Here is a 22,297-nt window from a genome sequence, read left to right on the forward strand (position 1 = left end):
CTTTCATGTTCAAGAAATGACCAACTAAAAGAGACAAATTAAAAGCAGGAAGATAACGAGATAGAGGAGGTAAACACGTTCATAACATTTATGTATCGCGTATTCATAGCAAACCAAGAGATGAGCTTAGGAATACAGTTATGGCAGTTGTCCAATAAAACCGACTGCACTAGGATTAATAAACACCAGGATATTAGTAAGACTAGGGAAATGTAACCTATGGCATTAACTAAATCTATAAACTCAGTAAAACTGCATTCATCTGAGACTAAGCGTAAACTAGGACTATAACTCCAAGAATTCACCAAGTTCAATTCATTCTGCAGATTCAATAGCACATCAAGCAGCAGAGATTGTATACATACTACATGTGACAATAGTTATAGTTATAAATTTGATAACGATAAGTTTTCATTTCAAGAGCCAGTGACACAGTAACCCACGGAAAAAATAGTTTACATCCTAGATGTGAGGTTATTAGCTGTAAACTTAATAGCGATTAATTTGTTATATTTCGCTAGATTTTTCAGCTTGAGAGTCAATGCTATTAAAACCAGAAACTTGTCATCTTGAAATAATAATTGTTGCCAGCAGGCCGCTTCTATAAGCATCACCAAAAGCATATAACACATGAAGTAACAGTAAACTTTTTCTCTTTTCATTTCTCTCTGGGGAATAGGGGTAACCAAGACAAAAAACATAAGTACATAGGCTTGCTATGGTTTGAAGAGGCTATCTTTTGCTTATGACAGAGATTTATTGCCTGGGTAGGTGTCAAAATAATGAATTGGTAGTGGACCTTATAGTGCGTAAGCAGAGATTGGAAAGACCTTGTACCATCTATCAGGTGTCCTCCACTAATATATGAGAGGAACACTATTGGACATGTTATTTCCGAGGCACGAAGTGGTTGATACAGTAGACTGCATGCAAAGAACTTTAGAATAGAAATCCCAGCACGAGCTTGTCTCATCTATGTGACTTTGTCCAAATGGATGTTTCTTTACATATTTCCTCGTGTTACTGGTGGTAGCCAACTTTTCCATGTAAAGACGAAGATCACCTCCCGGGCCTGTAGTGAGTATACATTTTCCTTACATTAAATTATCGGCCTATGCAATAATAATAGAGCATATTCAACAGAGGTAGCATTAAAGTGATTTAATAAGTCTCTGGTGCACGTCACATATTAGATGAGTAGAGCTAATCAATCTCAAATTTCATCTAACTAATCAATCTCAAGTTTCAGCTCAGGCATGGAGCTGATCATTTTGATTGTCAATTTAAATAACTAAAAATTTAAGTATCAACTCAAACAAGAAAATGTTGTTCAAAAAGGTATTGAGTTCTGCCACAAGAACGCTCACCTAACGAAGTATCATGCTTGTCCTTGTAAGTGAAGGAGTAAGGGAATACGGCAGTGTGCATCTAGAATGTCAAGGTAAAACAAATCATGAAATAAGTAAATTTCTAAATTATAAAGATAAATATATATATATAGACAAGAGAGCTCAAGGCTAAAAAACAGAACACTACTTACAGGATTAAGCAACGCCTTATGTGGAGAGTCATCTAACAACAATGTATTTGATTCATCATAAACACCCTTTTTCCAAGGTAGATTATCGTCATATACTTCCCATATCTTCCTCAGATCCTTGCAAACTAAGGGTTTGTGCCTGTTTTCTAGAGTATAGAGCCCTGTTTTTGTACACTGGGACAAATCCTGAAAAAAGTACAAAAAAAGAATTATCTTACACCATATCAAGATTGTGAGAAAATTTAGAAAATTAATTATATTAAAAATTGTAACCTATTAAATTTAAACATTGATGTGGAACCAGTACAAGATTGGGAGTATTTATTAGTAATTAATGAAGATAGATAGCTTTTTATTAATGTGGAACCAGTACAATTAAAGTCTGCATCAAAAATGTTTCCTCAAATACACTGCACAGCCCAAGAAAGAGAACGTGAGCAATCTAGTGCTGCTTTGTAAATAACTAAGACCCAATCAAAGGTGTGACCCAAATGTTAAGCCAAAATTATTGGTTGTTTCCTTAATAAAATGCGCCTCACCATTCCACATGATGACAGGAAAATTACATTCCACAGTTAAATCTTAAATCCGTATCAGTTATCACTGAACTCACAAGAATCAAAATTTGCCACAAGTACATATCAAGAGAAGAGGCTTGCGAGGCTCAAGGTTGTGCACAGTTTCCCACGAACATTATGTTCTCCAAACTTTTGTTCTATAGTTATGGCAGGTTTCATTACGAATTAGAACTTGAAAGTGTTTATGATGATGGTTAAGGGGGGTGAATGATTTTTACATAAGTTAATAATTAGTTTAAGTAAATTCCTAATAATACCATTGTGGTTTTGACTTTTTCGATTGGTACCAGTTTCCCATTGTATTGGCTTCAAATGATACCAGTGGTATCATTGTCAATCATATAAATGCAAATTAAGATTAGTAAAAAATGGTGAAAGGTTAGGGATTAGGTATTGAAACTTGGACGATTGAAGATGAATATACTAAATTGCTTGTTGCTTAAGAGGAAGAAAATTGAATTGCATTTATCTATATCCTCATTTAAAATATGCAATGACATTTAGGTAGTTTCTTATTTTGACAAACAAGTCAAAAGTTTGGTGCACCAGAGTAAGTAAAAAATACAAGATAGTACCACCGAGAAAAGTCAATACCACGATGGTACCATTGAGAATATCCAATTAGTTTATCTATATATTTGGTGTACGAGAAAATAATGTATTTATTTATATGTTTATATGTGGCACTAGGAGTTAACTAAATAAGTAGTTTGTTTAAGATTTTTTATGGGTCATACTCCATCAGGTTATGTTTTAGGATTTGTATTCACTACGTGATCATATAACCCTGTATATATTTATAGACTTGATGATGTAGGACATGAGTGAAAAGAGATTAAAAAACAAATCTCTGCAGAGAATCGGTGGGGTCATAAATAAATCTTCGAATTTATCCAATAAAAATCAATTTAAATTCATTTATATTCAGTAAAAAAATATTATAGAGAAGGAAAGAAGAAGAAGCCTGAATATAGATGAGAGGATGAGCAAGATTCTAACGATTCAGTTATGTTGAGGAGGAGATGGTGTTTGAGAAGAGAAGAAGAAGACAGATTGTTGAAAAGCTTGAGGTGTGAGTGGCGACTTTTACGTGTTTAATTTAGAGTTTGTATTATTGTCCAGCAAGTATTAAGATTGTTACTGGGCCGTTTGGCTTTACTAATTGGGCTTACTTCACACGCTCTTTTATTAATTTGTTATTAATTTGTTAAACACATTACATATTTGCAAAGTTCAATATGTTTAAAATAATTCATTTAATGAAGTCATGATTGTTAAAAATAGTACCTTTTCATTAAAAAATATATTTTTATTTATTAATTTCTTTTCATTAAAAAATATATTTTTATTTATTAATTTCTTTAAAAAATAATTATTTTTAGTATATTTCAATGGAAAATATACATGCATTAATTAAAATAATTGAAAAAATATCCACCGTACCCAACCGTTCCAACATACCCAACCGTACCACCGAACCGGATTCACTCTAAGTAACGTTCCACGTATCCGTTTTCTTACCCGTTTCGAATCGAATCCCTTTCCTTGTAACATTGTATCCAACTATCATAGATTAATTTATTAGAAATTCCTAACTAGACATTATAATTACTAATTTAAAACATGACTATGTCTAAATAATAATATAACTTAATCAACAACTAATTTGATTGATTATTGGAATATAATGAAATATTGAATTGGGTCTCTTTCATGGGCTCGATCTATAACTTTTCTCCCTTCGTAGTTAGGAAACCCCTGGGGTAGTGGATTTTCTGCAATTAATCCACCAAAGGTTATTTTTTTATTGCTTTGTTGTCATAAATCGTATTCACAATGCTGTCATGCATCAGTTTTACAATATAAGATAATTCACATTGTCCAACATCTCTAGACCTTAGATAAAATCAGTGGTTTTAAAACCAACTGTTAAACAGTCACCCCAAAATCTTTTAAGTGCTAGGCCATTTACCTAACTATAGCCCGGAAAGTGATTGAAGTTGGCTTTGCTAAAGTGTTTTAGACTCTTTAATTATATATAGACAGGTATGAAAAAGAAAAGTAGAGGCAACTATAGCTAGAAAAGGGACTGAAGTTGGGCTTGCTAAAGCGCCTCCGACTTTTCAATTATATTAAAAAAAGATGAAAAAAACTAGCGGCACATACCCAAGAGAACACCAAGTTGTGCTTCATATCTCCCAACAAATAATCAATCACCCGATCAGCTATCTTCCTGGACATATGAAAGCAAAATAGTAAGCAGTAGAAGCCCCAAGCCAGGTAAAAATATAGCAGGACAACAAAACAAAAGATAGCCAATATAAGCTTAGCAAGTACTTAGATCTTGAAGACCAAATCCCCACATCGAAATTGTCAAAGCAAAACCTTAAAAATTCTTGATAGAAGGGTCGCTTGAAAACTGTGACATGAAGCAACAAAATGATTTAAAAATTGACTGTTTTATGCTTATAGTCAACATATTTTGAGTAGCAAAGTTTATAAAACATGGAGCATTTAGTTCTCACTGGCTCGTCTTAAGATATTTATGTCTCCTTTGCGGTCCTTTGGTGGAGGAGAAACTACATCTGCAAGAACCCCATTTACATCAAGAATTAGCAGCTTTCTTGTTGAAAATGCTCTTGGGACAATTTCAGGAGGAGGACGTGAAACAAGTAATCTGTCCGCTTTGTCAACGGTTGTTGAAGATATATGTTTTGTCATCACTCTACTCAACGATGGATATGTTTTGTGAACCATGTTTTTAGCCGGGCTTCTTTTGGAACAAGTAGAAGAGCAACGAAATGCATTGTCACATATAAGAGTAACACAGTTTCCTATACCCTCTGATTTTAAGTGAGGGTCACAAAGGAGTGCACCGTGATCATATTGAGATTCATGAGAAAATGACTTCATTATGCCATCGGAGTCCCTCTCCACAAGTATGCTCTCGTCTGAGAAGTAAAAACACATTTCATAGTAAGTACGATCTGGTGTGAGAAGTAAAAACATATTTAATAGTAAGAATGCATGGTGCCAAGTCTGATGTAAATGTATGACATAGCAATGGAACGGTGCACACTTTTGCCCATACTGTATTTGTTTAATTCTAACATGGAGGCGTACATAGGTGTGAAGTGTGAACACTTGATTTAAAGAAATAATTTTATTCAGTTACCATGAAAAAGCTTGGAACATTTTCTTGAAGATTTAGATTCTTGAACTTGAGGCTGATTTGTCCTTAGTTCATCATTATTTTCCTTTCTATAGTAGTCATCTGCTAGCTTCAGACTACACTCGGTTCCTAATTCATAATTGCTTCGAATGTAATATCTTTCACTAAACTTCTGCTTCATCAGTGCTCTTGGAAGTTCCTTACCTGTTTGCTCTGCACTCCCTTTGACAATATTTTTTGCTGTATTTACTTCCATTTTGAGATTTCCGTAAACGGAAGATTGCACGATTAACTCTATTTTGTTTTGTGGGAGACTCCTGACTAATTTTTTGTGTCCAGTTGTCGAAGAACTCCGAATATTTATACAATGGTGGACCAACATATCCTACAGCATCCTTGATCATTCATTGATTGTACCAAATTTATCAAGTGGAAGTAACAGCCACTGGAAAAAAATATATTCACAACAATAAGTTAAATTTAAACATGTGACTGATAATAAACCACATACAACAAGCCAGTGAAGGCATAATATATCAAGGAAAATACTCAAGTGCCAATTAACAAAAAAAATGATTATATAGATTAACTTAACCCTGAAAATTCCTTTGACACTTTTTTTAAAGGTTTAATTTGGTTCACTTGTAAAAATTAACAAGGGTGCCTCGTATTCCTGTATAAAAAGTTAAAAATAAGTAAAATGCAATGGAACATGTGGAAGCTCAGTTCAAAAAAGCAAGAGGCTGCCCCAAGGCATTGAGGTCTTAGAAAGCAAAGGCGTGGAGAGATAAAATAAAAGTGAGCGCTTGAAATCAATGAAATCGTTAGACCCTTAGATATTTATAACGTACTCATAGATATATATTGTAATAAATGAAACATACGAGTAATAATGTGTTTCAAGTCATAGATAAACATGAAACAAAATAAAAACATAAGCACTGTACTTTAGGCATATAATCATCCAAGTATGTTTTGGTCTTAACATATCATCAAAAATTTCCTTAAATTAAATAATTAAATATATTCCACTAGCATTTGTCATGTGTTTTTTTGTATTTTATACATGATTTTTTCATTAATCTGATAGAATCAAATTTGTTGGAATTAATTATAAAAATAATTTTGTTAGCTCGGTAGCTCCTAATTACTATACATTGAATTTTATCCAAAATATAGCAAATTTATATCTCTATGATACTAAATATATAACTTTATTTATTCAAATTAGCAATATGTCATAGTTGTCGATAATTACAACTTTGGTTTAAAAAGGGACAAACTCAAAATGTATTAGTCACGTGTAAAATATATTTTACTAAAAAATGAATCAAGTAAAAATCCACAAAAAACAGTAAGTTTTATAACTAAACAGCTCATAAGACCAAGGTGCACGTTTCTAGCCTCAAACCTTCACCAATTCGCCTAGGCTGAAGCACGCTATCTGTCACCTCTGGCCTTTTCAGACAAGTATCTAAAACATATCCGTAATTATAATCCAACAAAAAAAAACCACAAAACCACTTCTCTTCTCGAATACAACCACCTCTTACTACAATTTTATTGTATTTTCTTCTTATAAACATTTATCCAATTCAAGTACATTACAACAATCCACCAGTAACTTGTTCAATTTCACAACCAAGCTCATATACATTAGAAAACACTAAAAAACCTAATGATAAGCCTCCTAAACTGTTTCCCGAGAAAGTGGAGTAGACTAATCAAAAGCCCGAACCGGTCACAATTTTCACATTTAATAATAAAAAAATTCATCTATGGTCTATATCGATGAAATATATGAAAGCAATAGCTGCCAGTAAATCATTATCCATAATCTAAAAATAAACATGCAATTGAAATAAAATTAAGGATTAAAATTAAAAAAAAAACTAATAAAACAGGTTGAATTGTTGTACATCTAAATAATACAAAATTCAAATAAACAGATAGAAAGAGTTTGAGATTGAATTAAGGTTGTAACAACTAACAACTACATACGAACAGACATATAAACCTTGTTATCTATGTTTACATTAGATAGAAATAGATGTAAGAATAGACAGAAGGTGAAAGAGAAGTACCTGGATTAAGGATGTAAGGAAAATATAGGCGTCAAGACGTGGATTGTGTTTTTGAGGAAGAGCGAGCGTGCGAGCGACATAAACTATATAGGAGGATTCCCAAGTACACAATTTTACACTACCTACCTGTTCAATCCATGCGACATCAGGTTCACTTAATATTTAAAATTTTTATTTACCCTTCATATTATAATTTTAACATATTTATAAATTTATAAAAAAATAATATGACAACATGTGATCATAATTTAGTAGTATAAGTAGAATATTTCTAGTATTTTATGAATCTAGTAATTTAGCAGTCATATAATACTATTTATTTATTTTTTAATAATGGGATAAATTGTGGTCGTAGTTTATTAGAATAAGTAGACTATATCTAGCAGTTTAACAATTTTGTACTTTAGGGGATACTAGCTTACGGCCAGTGCGATTCACGGGTCTTGGTTAATATTTATATATTTTTAAATTTATTTCATATAATTTTATTAAAATTCTATATAAATAATTAAATACTAAATAATGATTATATAATTATAATTTCAAGTTAGGTTCAAATAGTATAAATAGTATATGACTGATAAGATCTTATTCATAAATAATAATGTAAATGTTTGTTGTTGGTGAGTGAGATTCGAATCATAAAACTTATATGTATCTTTATAAATAATATACATGTTTGTTGTTAACGGGATTCGAACCTGAGAACTTATATGTATTTTTATAAACAATAATATAAATGTTTGTTGTTGACGGGATTCGAACCTGAGAACTTGTGGATTGTATTTTTTTAGTATATGGATCTAACGGCTCGGATTATTTGATGAAAAATATCCGGCGGTCGTGATATAAAGGGATAATCAAAATGAGGGGTCAACCAAACTACAAATTATACCACATTCTGGTTATTATAGTATAGTATAGTATAAATATAACACTATTTATTTATTTATCTAATAATCAAATTAGGGGATAAGCGTCGAACCAGATTATACATCATTCCGGTTATTATAATATATAATAATAATATAGATATGAGGAGTAATAATATCTATACTTGAAATAATACTAGTTTAAAATCAGTGCGATTCACGGATTATTTTTAATATTATATAATTTTTTGAATTTAATTTGAATTGAAAATTTTAAGTTATGAAATTTATTTATTTTAACTTTTAATGATATGATATGATAATAATTATAAATATACACATAGCCGCATGGATGTATAAGTTGGTGATATTTCAGTTTAAAATAATAATGTAATGACTCAAATGTGTAGCTTTATTGATATTAATAGATGTGTTTACAATGATAATTATGTTAGCTATATCAATATTTTTTTGCACAAAAAGCCTAGGCTTTATCTGGGCCTTAGAAATTCATTTTTTTTAAATGATCGGATCGAACTTTTTTAAAAATTGGATCGGGTTAGTCTTACTCTAAAATACGAGATTGTTAGGAGTTGTCTCATATCGTTTGTGAAGGGGGGGAATTTGCTAGTATATAAGCACTCCGATAACTCAATTAATATGAGGCCTTTTGGATATGTCCAAAAATAAATCAGTGCAGACTCGGCCCAAAACAAACAATATAATACTAATGTGGAGTTAGGTCTGCTTGGTAAGCCCAACAAGTGGTATCAGGACTTCAGGTTGTATCGATTAATAACAAACTCGATGCGCTTCCAAATTGGAAATTGGAGGAGGCAGTTGGATTACCCTACTATGGGCTGAAGGGGTTGGTAAATGGGTCCTTTCAATATGGGTGTAGGGGAGCCACTTAGCAAGATGGACTTTCAGTATGGGTCGAGGGGGCTGCTCACACTGAAAGAGACAGAATCGACAAGTGTTGAGCCCAATAAGTGAAGGGGAAGATTGTTAACAGTTGTCCCACGGGAGGGGGCAGTTTGCCGGTATATAAACACCAGATAACTCAACTAGTATGAGACATTTTGGATATGTTCAAAAACAAATTTGTGCGGGCTCGATCTAGAGCGAACATCTATATCCACCACACGTGGCACCTCTCAAACATGTTAAAACTATTTTTTCAAAATTCTACGTACTCATCTGTTTGTCACTTTCTCTCATCCCCTCTTTGTAACTGCGAGACAATTAGTGTAAAGAAAATCAAAAGGGCCGATTTTTCAACCTTCCAAATCCAATCAGTTTTAGCATGTCCGCCTACCTCATTTGTTCATGTGTGAACCTATATGCACTTGTGTGTATAGCGAAGCAACTGCAAAAGTTATGGGTCGGAAGAGAAAAAATTTAGGATAATTCGCTTCTTATGAGGAACCTTTTCGTTCAATCAGGTTTATCACTACTCATTTCGATCAATTAGAAATGTTTATACTTAGAAATGTTTTTCACTGCTCATAAGTATAAGGTCACATTAAGTTTATTCGTTTCACTTTTGTTAGCAAACTCCTCAAATTTTGGTGCTGGTGTATTGTACAAATGACTTAACGAGATGATTTGGGGAGGACTGAATTACAATACCCTTTGCACCTACAAAGGTAAAAAATATTTTGGATTATTTGTATGTCTTTTTTGCTACAGCTTTATGAAGTAAATTGGTTGTAAACTGTGTTGGTAACATGTTTGATATAAGTTCAGTTTGAATTATAATTTCTTATGTTTCGATTTTCAAACATTGATGAATTTGTTCCATCTTCCCTTTTTGAATATGACCTATTGTTATGTTTGCACCTATTAGTTTTAAATATATGTTAATTGTCGATGTTTGATTTTTTAATCTATGCTAAATTCTTAATTTTATAATTGTTGCACGACAGAGTTTTGCTTAACAAAAGATGTGGGTTCTTAGGGGTTAGTTGCTTAATCCTTTATTTTTGTTGAAGGTACTGCCATGTATGTTAAAAGGGGAAACAATTTTGCCTCTTCAGAACACCCTATCTTGAAAAGGTGCTCACAAATGAGTTTCCCTTCATTTTAATCTACTACTTGTAATTCAAATGAGTTTTGTTTTCTTTGTGTTCTCTGAGTTTAGTGTTCGTTATTATCACATTTTTTCTTTTTTGGAAATGTGTTCTTCCCACCAATGTGATGCGTTTTACAATATTTGCCCTATGTTGTATTGATAAGGACCGTTTCTTATTCTGTCGCATTTTGCTTCATAATTATACCTCTTTTTAGTCAACAAATTTCTTTTTAAACTTGTAATGCAAGTCTTTCACAATCTTCATGCGCCAAAAAATAGAAAATATATTATTGTGCTTAAACTACATATTGTAAGATCATAAATACAGCCTCAATATTGGCCATACAAGTAAGACTTTATAATTTAAGACCAAAGATATATTTATATTATTGATATATAGTTATAGTGTATAAATTTATTATTGTTTCTAACATGCAAAATATGTCTATTTTTAACGCAAAATTTAGTGCAGGGGTTGTTGAATCTTATTTACACGGTGGCCTCTCTTATTGATATCTTTGTGGTGCCGAGTTCAGTTAAAAAAATATTTTGTGGACTACTACACAGTTCCTCTCTTATTGCTATCTTTGTGGTGTCGAGTTCACTTAAAAAATATTTTGTGGACTATCACATCTTAATTATGCGTGTTTATGTGTTTCTAGGAGTTAAAAATCTGCTTAGCAAAAAAAATCGTGATGGGACATATATGTGCTTCTAAGAGTTGAAAACACGAAGAGGTTCACCTGCTGTCATATAAGTCAGAGATGCTCCACAAGACTGGAATAGTAGCACTCGATGCAATTCCATGTCTAACGTATCTCCATGGACATTTAAGTTTTCGCCTCATACACGGCTTCAAGTCTTGCAACATATTATTGGAACATGATTTTTACACCAAATGTTTTTGTCATGGAAATTTTTGTGTATTATATTTCCTCTTTAACAATCAGTTTACCTCTTTCGAACTGTGTAGAGTAAATTCGCCAAAAGTCAAGGTAATGATTTTCCCTGTTTATCCAAGCCAATATAATCATGCTTATTTTTATGTAAGCTTATTAAAATAAATAGGGGGTGCTAGCTTCTTTTTAAACTAATCATTTTAAAAGTATTTGCAGAATTTTGTTTATCTAAATCTATTGAATAAAATTATGATGTGTTTTATTTAGAAAGCGTTGTTTTTCTCTGGAAAGTTTTTATTAACGTAAAATTGAAATTGAAGAGATGATGATAGAAAAATTACACAAACGTAGAATGAACTAATTAATTTGTCAAATGAAAAAAGAATAACTAATTATAGCAAATCACTAAATTTGAAGATATAAACGGTTAACCAACCATTTCCAAAATTTTAAATAAACACTTTTCATGTAATATTCTCTGCATATTAATTATATTATTATATTATTTTTATTTGAACCGTACGAATCACGGTTTTTTCACCTAGTTATCATAATATGTGGAGTTAGGCATGCTTGTTAAGCTCAACAAAGGTTTTTTTTTGAGTCCGCGAGTTCAGATCGAGTAGGGCAGGGCTTTATTGAACTTTTTTAAAATATATATTTAATTTTATTTAAAAAAATTGCCTATAAGTAGTTTCGGTATAGAATCAAAATATATCTTAAATTATGAGAGAGGGTAGTTTTGATATTGAAACAAAAAAGGATTATTTCTCAAGAGTAAAGAAAAAATTTATTCACGATTTGTCATTCCCAAGTATTGTCCAGGAGATATTACAGGACCAAGCATTTTACCGATCCTATTCATGATATGTTATTCTCCGGGATTCTCTAAAGAGTAATATTGTGTATCCCGAAAAAATTCTCAAATGACATGTGGCATATTTTTATTTGTAAATTAATATTTATATACCAGTTGCCTATATCATTAATGAGAAAATAACCAATAATAAATCGATAACTAAGCATCTGGGAACGATTTTGAAAATTTTAATATTTTTCAAAAATATAATATAGAATCACACATTCTGGTAATCTCGTTAAATTACATATTACAATATTATACAGCCATATAACAATTATTAACCTAAAACTCCAACCGCTAGTTATTTTATAATATTAAATTGACAAAACTACCAAACCGAAATGTACCTTGTTCTACATTTAATAGTGTCATATAAATTTTCATTAAAATTTAAAATATAAAATTAAAACAACTCGTAAAAAAAATCATTTCTTGCGATCATTCGATTTTTTTGTCAAAAAGGTACATTCTGGTCGAGAAAAGAAATATAATATAAAATAAAAGAATTTTTTTTTATAAAATAAAACTTATCATCTAACCGAAAGTTATGCACTACAGCACGACTAATCGTATCCTAATTATTTCTATTTTTTGAAAGTGAAAAAGTAAGTAACCGTTAAAACATTTGAAAATTGGTAATCCCCAAATCCTAAACATCCCTAAAACAGGCAGGCACATCATTCAATTCACACCCTGCCAGCGTGTCATACAAATAAATACACACACAAAACGCACCTCCTCACATTCTGTTTCATCTCCCGATCTGAATCATCTCTCACTTGGATCGGGTTAACAAAAGGTCCGATAATCATTTGTAATTCTATTGTTTATATGCAATTCGTTTGAAATTATATTAGATCCTTTTGTTTTGTTTGATTATTCGTTTGTAGATTGTTTCAATTGGGGCTAATTAGATTATAGTCTGTTTTGTTTCGAAAAATTTAGTACATTGTGGATACAATTTTATTACTATTGGATTGTGTAGTGTTTTTTACTCTATGAAGAAACTAAAATGATGATTGTTGTGGGGGTGAATGAATGAAATTTAAGGAATGATGCATTTTCGAGGAATTGGATTAGAGGAAGGGGATAGTATTACGGAATGTTTTGTTTTTTTATCGTATTTTTATCGTTGAGGATTGGTACGATGAATTTAAGTTATGGATTGTATTTTTGTCATCCTTTTTTCGGAATTGTGGTGGCCTAATGTGAATTGCGCGTGTGTGATACCTATTACGTATATCGCTTATTGTTAATTAAATTTGTATAATGTGTGATAGGACAAATACTAAATGGTATTGTTAATTAAATTTGTATAATGTGTGATAGGACAAATACTAAAGGAATGTGGGAATGATGCACGGAGTGAATACTGTAGTTAGCTTCTTGATCTACGTGGTGAATGTGCAATTAGCGAATTACATTTGTTACTTTTTAGATAATTAGGACAGACATTTGAGGTTTTGGAACAAAAATGTGGGAATGATGCATGAAGTGAATTAGTTAGTTTCTTGCTCTATTTGGTGAATGTGCGATTAGCCAATTACATTGGCTGAAAATCGTTCGTGCTCTTGATTGTGTTTGGCGGGTTTTGATTATTATGGTTTGTTGCTTACTGTTGACGACTTTCGTTTTACTAGATATAATTGGCAAAATGGGACGTGGGGTTAGTGCTGGTGGAGGCAAGAGTTCGTTGAACTATCTGTTTGGAAGTGGAGAAAATTCAGACAGCTCTCCACCAACTCAGAGCCAGGGATCAGATTCAAAGAATGTTGCACCGCCAAAGCCTGAAGAACCTTCCAAGCCTGTTGAAACTGAGCTCAAGCCTGTTGAAACCAAGCAGGGAGACGCAGCCTCTGTTCATGATAGTAAGACGAACAATTACCTCAGGTCCGAAGGACAGAACTGTGGCAACTTTATCACGGTATGTCATCATCATGAACGTTAACATGTTTCATACTTTGGCATCTGTATAGACGTACACGCAGTTGCATGAGACTTGAGCATTATTATGACCTGAAGTTTGTACCTGATTACTTGCAGAGTGTCCTTTCTTTGGTAAAATAGCATTTGCGAGTGAAGTTTCTTTGTCTTCTAACATATACTTAATCTTTCCTACTTCATTATGTCCTCAATATATGATGACACTAGAAGTTCTGTTGTAGGTTAAAATATACAGTACTACATACACCTTTAAAGCAACAATGTTTTCATTAACACGATTAATGAAGTTGGTTATGTCTTATGAGAAGTTTGTGATTGGTATGTAGGATACAAGAATATACATGTCTTTCTTGGTATAATAGTTTGTGCTTTGTTTGAATATTGTTGCTCCATATTACAGCCATTAATCTTTCCGTTATCTTTGGGGAAGTACAAACTCAGAGCTTCAGTAAAGTTGCCTCTGTTTCAGCTGATTCACGTAGTAATTACAATTCATTATAAAAAGGCATTTGTCTTTTGGTAGTAAGTACTAGTAAGTAGTTACTAGTTGCATTTGATAAATTGCTGGATTGTTAATTTTAAATTACACAGCTACTATATTTCATGTAACCTGAGTTTCCTCCAGTTTTTTGTTTTGCATTTTGATTTTTTCTGGATTGTTAATTTTGGATTACACATCTGCTATCTCATGTAACCTAAGTTTCCACCAGTTTTTTGTATGGCATTTTATAGAGTAAACTGACTAGTTACTAATTTTCCAAATTCTGCGTATATATGGAATTAAACTTTTAACACAACTAACTTGAGTTTTACTTGATTGTAGGATCGCCCTTCAACTAAGGTACATGCTGCCCCTGGTGGTGGTTCGTCCCTTGGGTATCTCTTCGGTGGTGATGGGAAGTGATGAAAAGTAGTTGTGGCTGCTCTAGTACTTTCTTCTAGCGTGGACAAACTACACAATTTCTAGACATATTTTATCACCAAGTTAATTCTGCAGTGATTGCAATTGACTTTATTAATTGCTTCTTGGTTTTGAATTTAAATTGACACCCTGTCATATAAGTCCATCAGCGCAGTTTCTTGATGACTATACAAGACTATATTTGCTACAAGCAAGCTACCCTTTTGAATTTTTTGCTGCTTGCATTTACTAGTAAATATATGATTAGAAAAAGAAGCAAGTTTTGTGTAGGTCTTGGTTATCGATGATATTGATTATTACAGGCATAGATACTGACTGTAACTTCGACAAAATAGCAAAAGCACCATTTCATATTACATGATTCCTATCCCAAAGGGCCCAAATCACCACTTTTACTGCCCTGAGAGCTTTCCACAGTTGATCGTATTGGCCCTTCTACTTGGTGCCTCTGAGAAAGGTGTCCCTGTACTCGTCTGTCTGTTGAAGAGCATTATATATTAAGACCAAGGTTCTGTTTGTAGAGTACTCAAAGTATTGTACAGATCATAGATAATGTTAAACGTCATTGATAAACTAGAAAAATAGATTGATTCATTAGATTAACACAGAGAGTCTTTAAGCAAGTAAAAATGTAAAATGAATCATGCCACTTCAAAATTGTTTATTTGTGAATGCACCCCACCCCGAATGGCCGAATGTTTCAACTTATGACCCTAAAATTCTTGTCACAAACATAAGCATTGTCTTACTCAGAATCAAAACCGTATAGTGATACTTATATCTAAATATAAGACTCCAGAGGTCAAGCGATATGCATCTCACAACACAATTGCATATGAAAATCCGCACAAGGAACAGAGTAACCAGTTAACTGGTGTTCGGTTCAAAGTAATTTGGACTCTCAAACAGCTTCTAAATTTGAGTAGTGCAGTGTCAACTAGTACATTCAACGCACCGTAAAACAATACTCCCCGTTCCATTAAATTCTATACATTACTTTTTGACTTTTCAATGCTCATTTAAAATATAAATTTACATCATTTTTTTATAAAAAAAAATCCTGAATAAAAATTTTATGTTTAAATTTTCATTCAAATTTTTTTTTAAAAAAATATTATGAAATATACTTTATAGAAGTCTCGAAATACGTGCAAATAGTGAACGAATGTTATTCAACGTGATGTAAAAATACTGGTACGGAGAAATTATACTATCTTAAACATTTGATAGCTGGCATCTTGCACACTGCAGAAACAAACACAATACTGGTACGGAGAAATTATGAATTTTTTCAACCTGAACCAAATTGTAGGCCAAACTGAATCATATTGGCTATTTTTTCCAATCTCGTGGTAATAAAATGAGACATTGAATCTCAACAGGGACAGAATATACAATTTTTTGTAAAAATGGCCGAGGAAGACAATGAAGGCAGTCTGTTTGGTGTCACCAATACAAATGGGTTAATAGTCATTTTCCCAGGCTTGATTATGAACACCAACCCATACTAGCTTATAAAATGTAGAAAAAAGTGGCATGCTTTTGACAAATTACCTGAGTTTAGGACATTTTATACTGTAATATTTTAAGGGCAAATTTATAAATATAAACACAATCCCCATATTTACAAAAATATCCATATCCTATACTTGTTTTCCATTTCATGAGACCATTTAATCATTTGACAGATAAATATCATAAATTTTATTTTTTTAATACATATTCACATAATATTGCTGTTTAAATTACGAAATTTCAATCCAATTAATAAAAATGATATCTAAATTACATTGAAATCTTGTTATATGAAAAATGATAGAGGTTCTAAAAACTTGTATCGAATTAAATCCCAACTAACACATATGATAATAGTTAATTGGCAACAATTTTAATAAAAATAACGGACACATCCTATATACTTATACGTCCACAAATTCGTCACGTGTCATTTGAGAAAACTTTTGGGACAATTTTTTTTTGATATCTCTACAATCACACCTTCGTTATATATTCATTCTAAAAAAATATTAAAAACCCAAAATTTGTCCGAAATTTGAGAAAATACTTATGTGTTTATTACATATATCATTGCTAATTTTTCTCATAAAATATGAGATTCTCGTGTACATATACGTACGTACTCACAAATCAAAATATGTAAACTCAAATTATTTTTTTTAAAAAAAATAGGTAGTAAAATTTCGAGTACCCCAACACTATTCCTTTTATAAATGCTAATTTTTAAAACCTAATTGGCCGCCACCTCAGAAAAGTTTTTTTTTTTTTAAATTTAACTGAAAATAAAGTCATTTTACCTTATTTTTGTCCACTAGATCTTCGTCCATACCATAAGATTTCCACATGCAAGTAGGGTAATGACAAAACTACGAGCACTGAGTAAAGGTAAAGCAGCAGCAGCTTATCTTCTAGTAGGGTAATGGAATCACTAATACAAACATTGAGCCATTCGTTTCTTATCAAATACTATCCCTCTAAAAGAGTCTCTAGAGACTAGGTTACTAGATAATAAGCCTAATAAATAGTGGTGCAGCATATACAATCTTCAAAATACATACTGAGAGTTATTAAATCCAGACCAAGAAGGAAAAAAGATGAACTTCAAAAATATCTCTAGTGAGGTGTGTTTACTCCTAGTAGTAACAATAATATTTGTGATGAGCAGCACAAAAGTTGCAGGAGATAGCAGCAGCAGCAGCAGCAGCAGTATAGTAGTAACAGAAAGGAGTTCTTATTCAGTGTGCAATGGCAGCGTGGGTGAGTGTGGCACCGGCGATGAAGTTGAAATGTTGCTTATGGATAGCCCAAGAAGACAGCTTGGCAGAAACTCCAAAGCTGGCGTGTCCTATGATACTTTTAAACCTGACCAGCATACTTGTTCCAATAGATGCTTTCTAGATTTAGCCCCTAAGAAGATCACTTCCAGACCTTGCCCCCCTGAGATGGTATGTTTTTAATCTCATTACAATGTAGCAGTATATTATTGTGAATAAATTTCATGAGATAATGTGGGGAAATTTATACACAACACAATTGTTTTATTTTTGATAATTGTCTTTACATTTTTAGTTAAAACATTATTCATTTTTTTAAAAAATATACATCTAATTATCCTACTTTTATAGTATACTAGCTTTACAACCCGTGCAATGCACGGGTCTTCATTATATTTTTATATTATTTAAATTTATAATAAATTTCTTTTTGTATCGTTACATTATTAGTATATTTATAAATAATAATATAAATATTTGTTGTTGGTAGGATTCGAACTTGAATCTTGGATAGTGTATAAATAATAATATAAATATTTGATGTTGGTGAGGTTCGAACCCAAGAGTTTTAGTAATGTATAAATAATAATATAAATATTTGCTGTTAACGGGGTTCGAACCTAGTAGTGCATACTCTTTTAGTATTTGAATCTAACGATCCTGATCATTTAATTTAAAAGATCTGACGCTTATAAATGAGGATAACCAAACCAACCAAAAAAAAGACATACCAACCAAAAAAAAGGTATACCAAATTATAGCTCATTCCGGTTATTATAATATAGTATAGATGTCATGTTTATATTGTTTTTTTAAAAAAATTATCCTGGGTAGATTTTTCTGAAAACCTAGCTGAAGTAATCTCATAAACTTTATTTTCCGTATTAATAATCAAAATTTTGATACAGGCTGTCATTGTTTTGAGTCTTTGTATAACTCATTAGTCATTAATTATGATTTGCAGCTCAGATGCAAGAGTGATATTGGTGGAGGCAGAAGGAACTAGGAAAAGTAAAATTGGGGGCGGAAGGCAGACGAAAGGGTTTAGAGACAGAACGACTTTCATGTGATTATTTAAGTGTAAACGGTTATATTATTATTTTTGTCTCGTTTGTTGCAATGTAATTCAGTTGTGTAATTTGAATTTTTTTTAAATTTAAAATTAGATATAGTGTTTGGTTTGTTATATTTTAAATTAAATAAGAAACTCTAAGTTTTCAAGATTTTTTTCAAGATTAGTTTTCCTCTCTTTAACCAACTGAGCCAACCCTTGCGGACAGATTTTTTTAATTAGCACGAAATATGTCTTCCATGATAGCCACAAGTTAACTTTTAACTTTCGCTATATTAACTACTTATTAAAAGTAGCAAAGTAACCTCCAGTTGGCGTTGCAATAAACCAAATAATACTTTTTTTTCGAAATGAAGACAAAATTATTGATGAACCGAGTTGTTAATCAATACTTCAATGAACTCCAATTAGGTCTGTCAATTGATCGGATTTGGATCGGATCGGTCTAATTCCATATTTATATTCATTTATTTTTTCGGATTCGGATCGGATCGGCTCCATTTATGAATATTTATTTATTTTTTAACTTCAATTATTACAAAATCTTTTTAAAATTGACAATTTCAAAAAATATTAAAATACAAGTAGAATATAACGAAGTCCAAAGATAAATTACGAACTAAAATTCGCTTTTTGAAACAAACATACTATTGGGTTGTACATTATTTTAATTCTAACAATGAAAAAAATTGATGTTGCAAAATGAAAGTGTTATATAAATTAAGTATTGGGTCATGCGGCTCTAAAAGATAAAAGAACTAGGGTTATTGAAATGGACTATATTATAGAGATCGAACCGAACGAAACTTGACTCGAGGATAATGGGACTTGACTCGAGGATAACGGGACTTGACTTGGAAATAAAAGTGTTATATGAATTAAGACTTGGGTTATGCGGTTTTAAAAGGTAAAAGAACCAGGGTTATAGAAATTGACTAGACTATAGAGACTAAACCGAACAAAATATAGATAATGGGACTTCACTCGAGGATAATACGTTTAAAATTAGAATTATTAAAATATATTTTTATTTTATTATATATATATATATAAACCAGATCGGGTTATTAACGGATCAAATCGACCTAAATCCATATCCGCTCCATTTATAATCGGATTTTTCTTATCGGATCGGATTTTTAATAGGTCGATCCATATCCACTAAAATGGCATCGGATCGGATCGGGTCGGATCGGATTTTCGCTACATTGACATGCCTAACCCCAATCACCCGTTAAACATATAACAGGCAGAACTAGTTAGGGCTATCTTATTCGCACACCGTTTAACAAAATTAACAAATATAATTTTATCTTTTAATTTATATATTGTGCAAAATTTGACTCTATATAATAAGATTAAGTCATTTTGACAATCCTAAAATTTAGTTGTATGATAATTATTTTATTTTGTGTAATTTTTTTTTGAAGTCTTTTATATTGTGTAATTTGTATTTTTTGAGTCTATAAAAATATTAAGGAGATTAGACTGAGAGATTTTTTTTTAAACAACCATCAAGCTAGTTAATAAGTTAAAAATACATGCAAAGAAGTGTAAATATCGACAAGTCAAAACTGCATATAAAGAAGTGGAGATATCGACAAGTCAAAACTGTATGTAAAGAAGTGGAGATATCGACAAGCCAAACTGCATATAGAGAACTGGATATATCGATAAGTCAACAGTAATGTAGATATCGATAACAGCTCAAATTACAGAATGCAACCAACATGAAGATTCCAGATTATCAGTCAACAAACTGTCTTATCACTGAAATGAAAAGTCTAAAAATGCAGTTTAATGAGTGCAAGATCAATGGTCAAGATGAACTGGACAAAGGAGGGTCACAGACCTAGAAGATTATATGTAGATTTTCTGCACTTAAAATGGATATAGACAAAAGAACATTAAAAAATGTGTTTGCAAGTTCTGTAAACTGTCCATGTTGATCTATAAACCATGTCACGACACTACGCCATAGATGGTCTAACTGAACATTTGAGTAGGGTTGTTACCTTAGATTATTTTACTATAGATTTGAAATTTTCACCCAATCACAATACCTACACTATACGGGTTACTAAATATATAGGATTGTGTTGCTATAGGCCACCGATGTGTTAAGTAGAGCTAACATGATATAATGTGTTGTTATAGACTAAGAACAAAAGAAAATTTAAATTTAAACCAAAAATAAAATTTATTTTTATAGATATTTGATTTGGACAAATAATTCATGGATTCGTCTTGGAAGGTAATATTATATCAAATAAATGAGTTATGAATATTTTGTACCAACTAAAAGAGTTTCTTTAAATATAAAATTATTTATTAATTATTATGATAAATTTAAATAATTTTGATTATAAAATTACTTCTTTAATTATTTATTCTCCACTAATTAAAGCCTCTAATAGTTTTATATTTTTACTAACTAATTAGCAGTTTTATTGTAATAATTATAATGTGCAGAATTAAATAGATTAAAAATATTTGAATAAAGAAAAAGAAAATAATGACAAGTTAAATGGGGTAGGCTGGGTGGCAAATATATAATTTTGATAAAATAATTTAATGATTTGACTTTGAATGTAAAAGTATATGAAATAATTGATTTCTTTACATTTTATAACCATTAAAATAATTTAATTTAAATATAAAATTAAAAAAAATAATTAGCTTAACTAATTTTATAAATTTCGATTAAAATGTCTAAATCTGTAAATTAAAGCATGTAGTAGCTTTATATTTTCTGCAAATTATTGATTTATAATTATTATAACAATTATAATGTTCATAATTGAAAATGATTAGAATATTTGGAAACAAATAATAATGAAAAATTAAGTGGGTCGGGCTAGTTACATTTAGATTGGGTTTGGGCGGCCAAATTTTCAACAAAGTGGGAAATAATTTTTTCGGATAAAAACGAAAGGGGGAATTGTTTAGGCTCAATTATGTTTTCTCTCTCTTCCTCTGCCTGTCTCTCCCCTCTCTCTCAGTCACACATTCGAGTTTTTTGCACCCCATATCAGGTTTTTGTTGAAGCGCCGCATAAACTAATATAATCATCGTCATTGGGGCCTCGACGGAGCCGCTTCAAAGTGGGGCGAGTATCCGGGTTAGGACCCGGATACTCTATTATTTTTCTCCCCTTAAGGCTTCTACTAGCTTGAGTCATTCATCCAATGTGTAACCATTGAGGTAACCAACTCTAAATCTTGAAAATCTGTCAACTTGAATGTTCAGGAAATGTCCATATTTTGATATTCTACTCAACCCCCTAATCTGGAGTTCATCTGATCTCTGCTCAAATATTTCTATCTCCCTTGCATATTTCCTATTCCTTTCTTTCTTTTCAGCTTTAATTCTTACATGTCTTTCATTTCTTTCTCTCAATCTCTCAGACATCATAGCCTTCCACATCCTTGTACTTTATCATTTATCAAGCTAATCACTCTCTTCAGTTCTGTAGTTGAAAAAGTT

At 31.6% G+C, this 22,297-nt stretch overlaps 2 protein-coding genes and 2 long non-coding RNA genes across 5 annotated transcripts; 3 read left to right on the forward strand and 1 right to left on the reverse strand.

The window, feature by feature from the left end:
• Positions 1 to 636: 636 nt before the first annotated feature.
• Positions 637 to 7,514, reverse strand: LOC141661756 (uncharacterized). 2 transcript variants are annotated; one of them, XM_074468747.1, is made up of 8 exons: positions 7,375 to 7,514; positions 5,495 to 5,735; positions 4,644 to 5,069; positions 4,456 to 4,537; positions 4,285 to 4,351; positions 1,541 to 1,726; positions 1,368 to 1,428; positions 637 to 1,072 (listed from the first exon to the last, which is right to left on the reverse strand). In XM_074468747.1, the coding sequence occupies exons 2-8, from the start codon at positions 5,670 to 5,672 to the stop codon at positions 858 to 860; spliced, it is 1,215 nt and encodes a 404-aa protein (XP_074324848.1). In that variant the 5' UTR covers positions 5,673 to 5,735; positions 7,375 to 7,514; the 3' UTR covers positions 637 to 857. The 2 variants fall into 2 exon arrangements, with proteins under 2 accessions (XP_074324848.1, XP_074324847.1); XM_074468746.1 differs by having other exon boundaries at positions 5,294 to 5,735.
• A 1,858-nt stretch (positions 7,515 to 9,372) lies between these two features.
• On the forward strand, positions 9,373 to 11,372 carry LOC141659669 (uncharacterized). The gene is made up of 3 exons (XR_012549858.1): positions 9,373 to 9,895; positions 10,241 to 10,304; positions 10,983 to 11,372. It is a non-coding gene; the product is annotated as an uncharacterized LOC141659669 (long non-coding RNA).
• Positions 11,373 to 12,722: 1,350 nt separating this feature from the next.
• On the forward strand, positions 12,723 to 15,157 carry LOC141723892 (protein SPIRAL1-like 3). Its single transcript, XM_074525835.1, has 3 exons — positions 12,723 to 12,880; positions 13,722 to 14,005; positions 14,849 to 15,157. The coding sequence occupies exons 2-3, from the start codon at positions 13,736 to 13,738 to the stop codon at positions 14,927 to 14,929; spliced, it is 351 nt and encodes a 116-aa protein (XP_074381936.1). The 5' UTR covers positions 12,723 to 12,880; positions 13,722 to 13,735; the 3' UTR covers positions 14,930 to 15,157.
• A 2,374-nt stretch (positions 15,158 to 17,531) lies between these two features.
• Positions 17,532 to 18,962, forward strand: LOC141723766 (uncharacterized). The gene is made up of 2 exons (XR_012576360.1): positions 17,532 to 17,910; positions 18,704 to 18,962. It is a non-coding gene; the product is annotated as an uncharacterized LOC141723766 (long non-coding RNA).
• The last annotated feature ends 3,335 nt before the right edge of the window (positions 18,963 to 22,297 follow it).

The sequence above is a fragment of the Apium graveolens genome, chromosome 5 (assembly GCF_009905375.1).
Source record: "Apium graveolens cultivar Ventura chromosome 5, ASM990537v1, whole genome shotgun sequence".
Classification (NCBI taxonomy): domain Eukaryota; kingdom Viridiplantae; phylum Streptophyta; class Magnoliopsida; order Apiales; family Apiaceae; genus Apium; species Apium graveolens.

Excerpts from the sequence above, each read along its gene's own strand:
- LOC141661756 (XM_074468746.1), bottom strand. The coding sequence starts at position 5,672 with ATGTTGGTCCACCATTGTATAAATATTCGGAGTTCTTCGACAACTGGA. Across the intron at positions 4,352-4,455 it reads ATTTGGTCTTCAAGATCTAA|GAAGATAGCTGATCGGGTGA; the intron begins GTACTTGCTAAG and ends TCATATGTCCAG. Across the intron at positions 1,429-1,540 it reads ATAAGGCGTTGCTTAATCCT|ATGCACACTGCCGTATTCCC; the intron begins GTAAGTAGTGTT and ends TTGACATTCTAG.
- LOC141723892 (XM_074525835.1), top strand. The coding sequence starts at position 13,736 with ATGGGACGTGGGGTTAGTGCTGGTGGAGGCAAGAGTTCGTTGAACTAT. Across the intron at positions 14,006-14,848 it reads ACTGTGGCAACTTTATCACG|GATCGCCCTTCAACTAAGGT; the intron begins GTATGTCATCAT and ends ACTTGATTGTAG.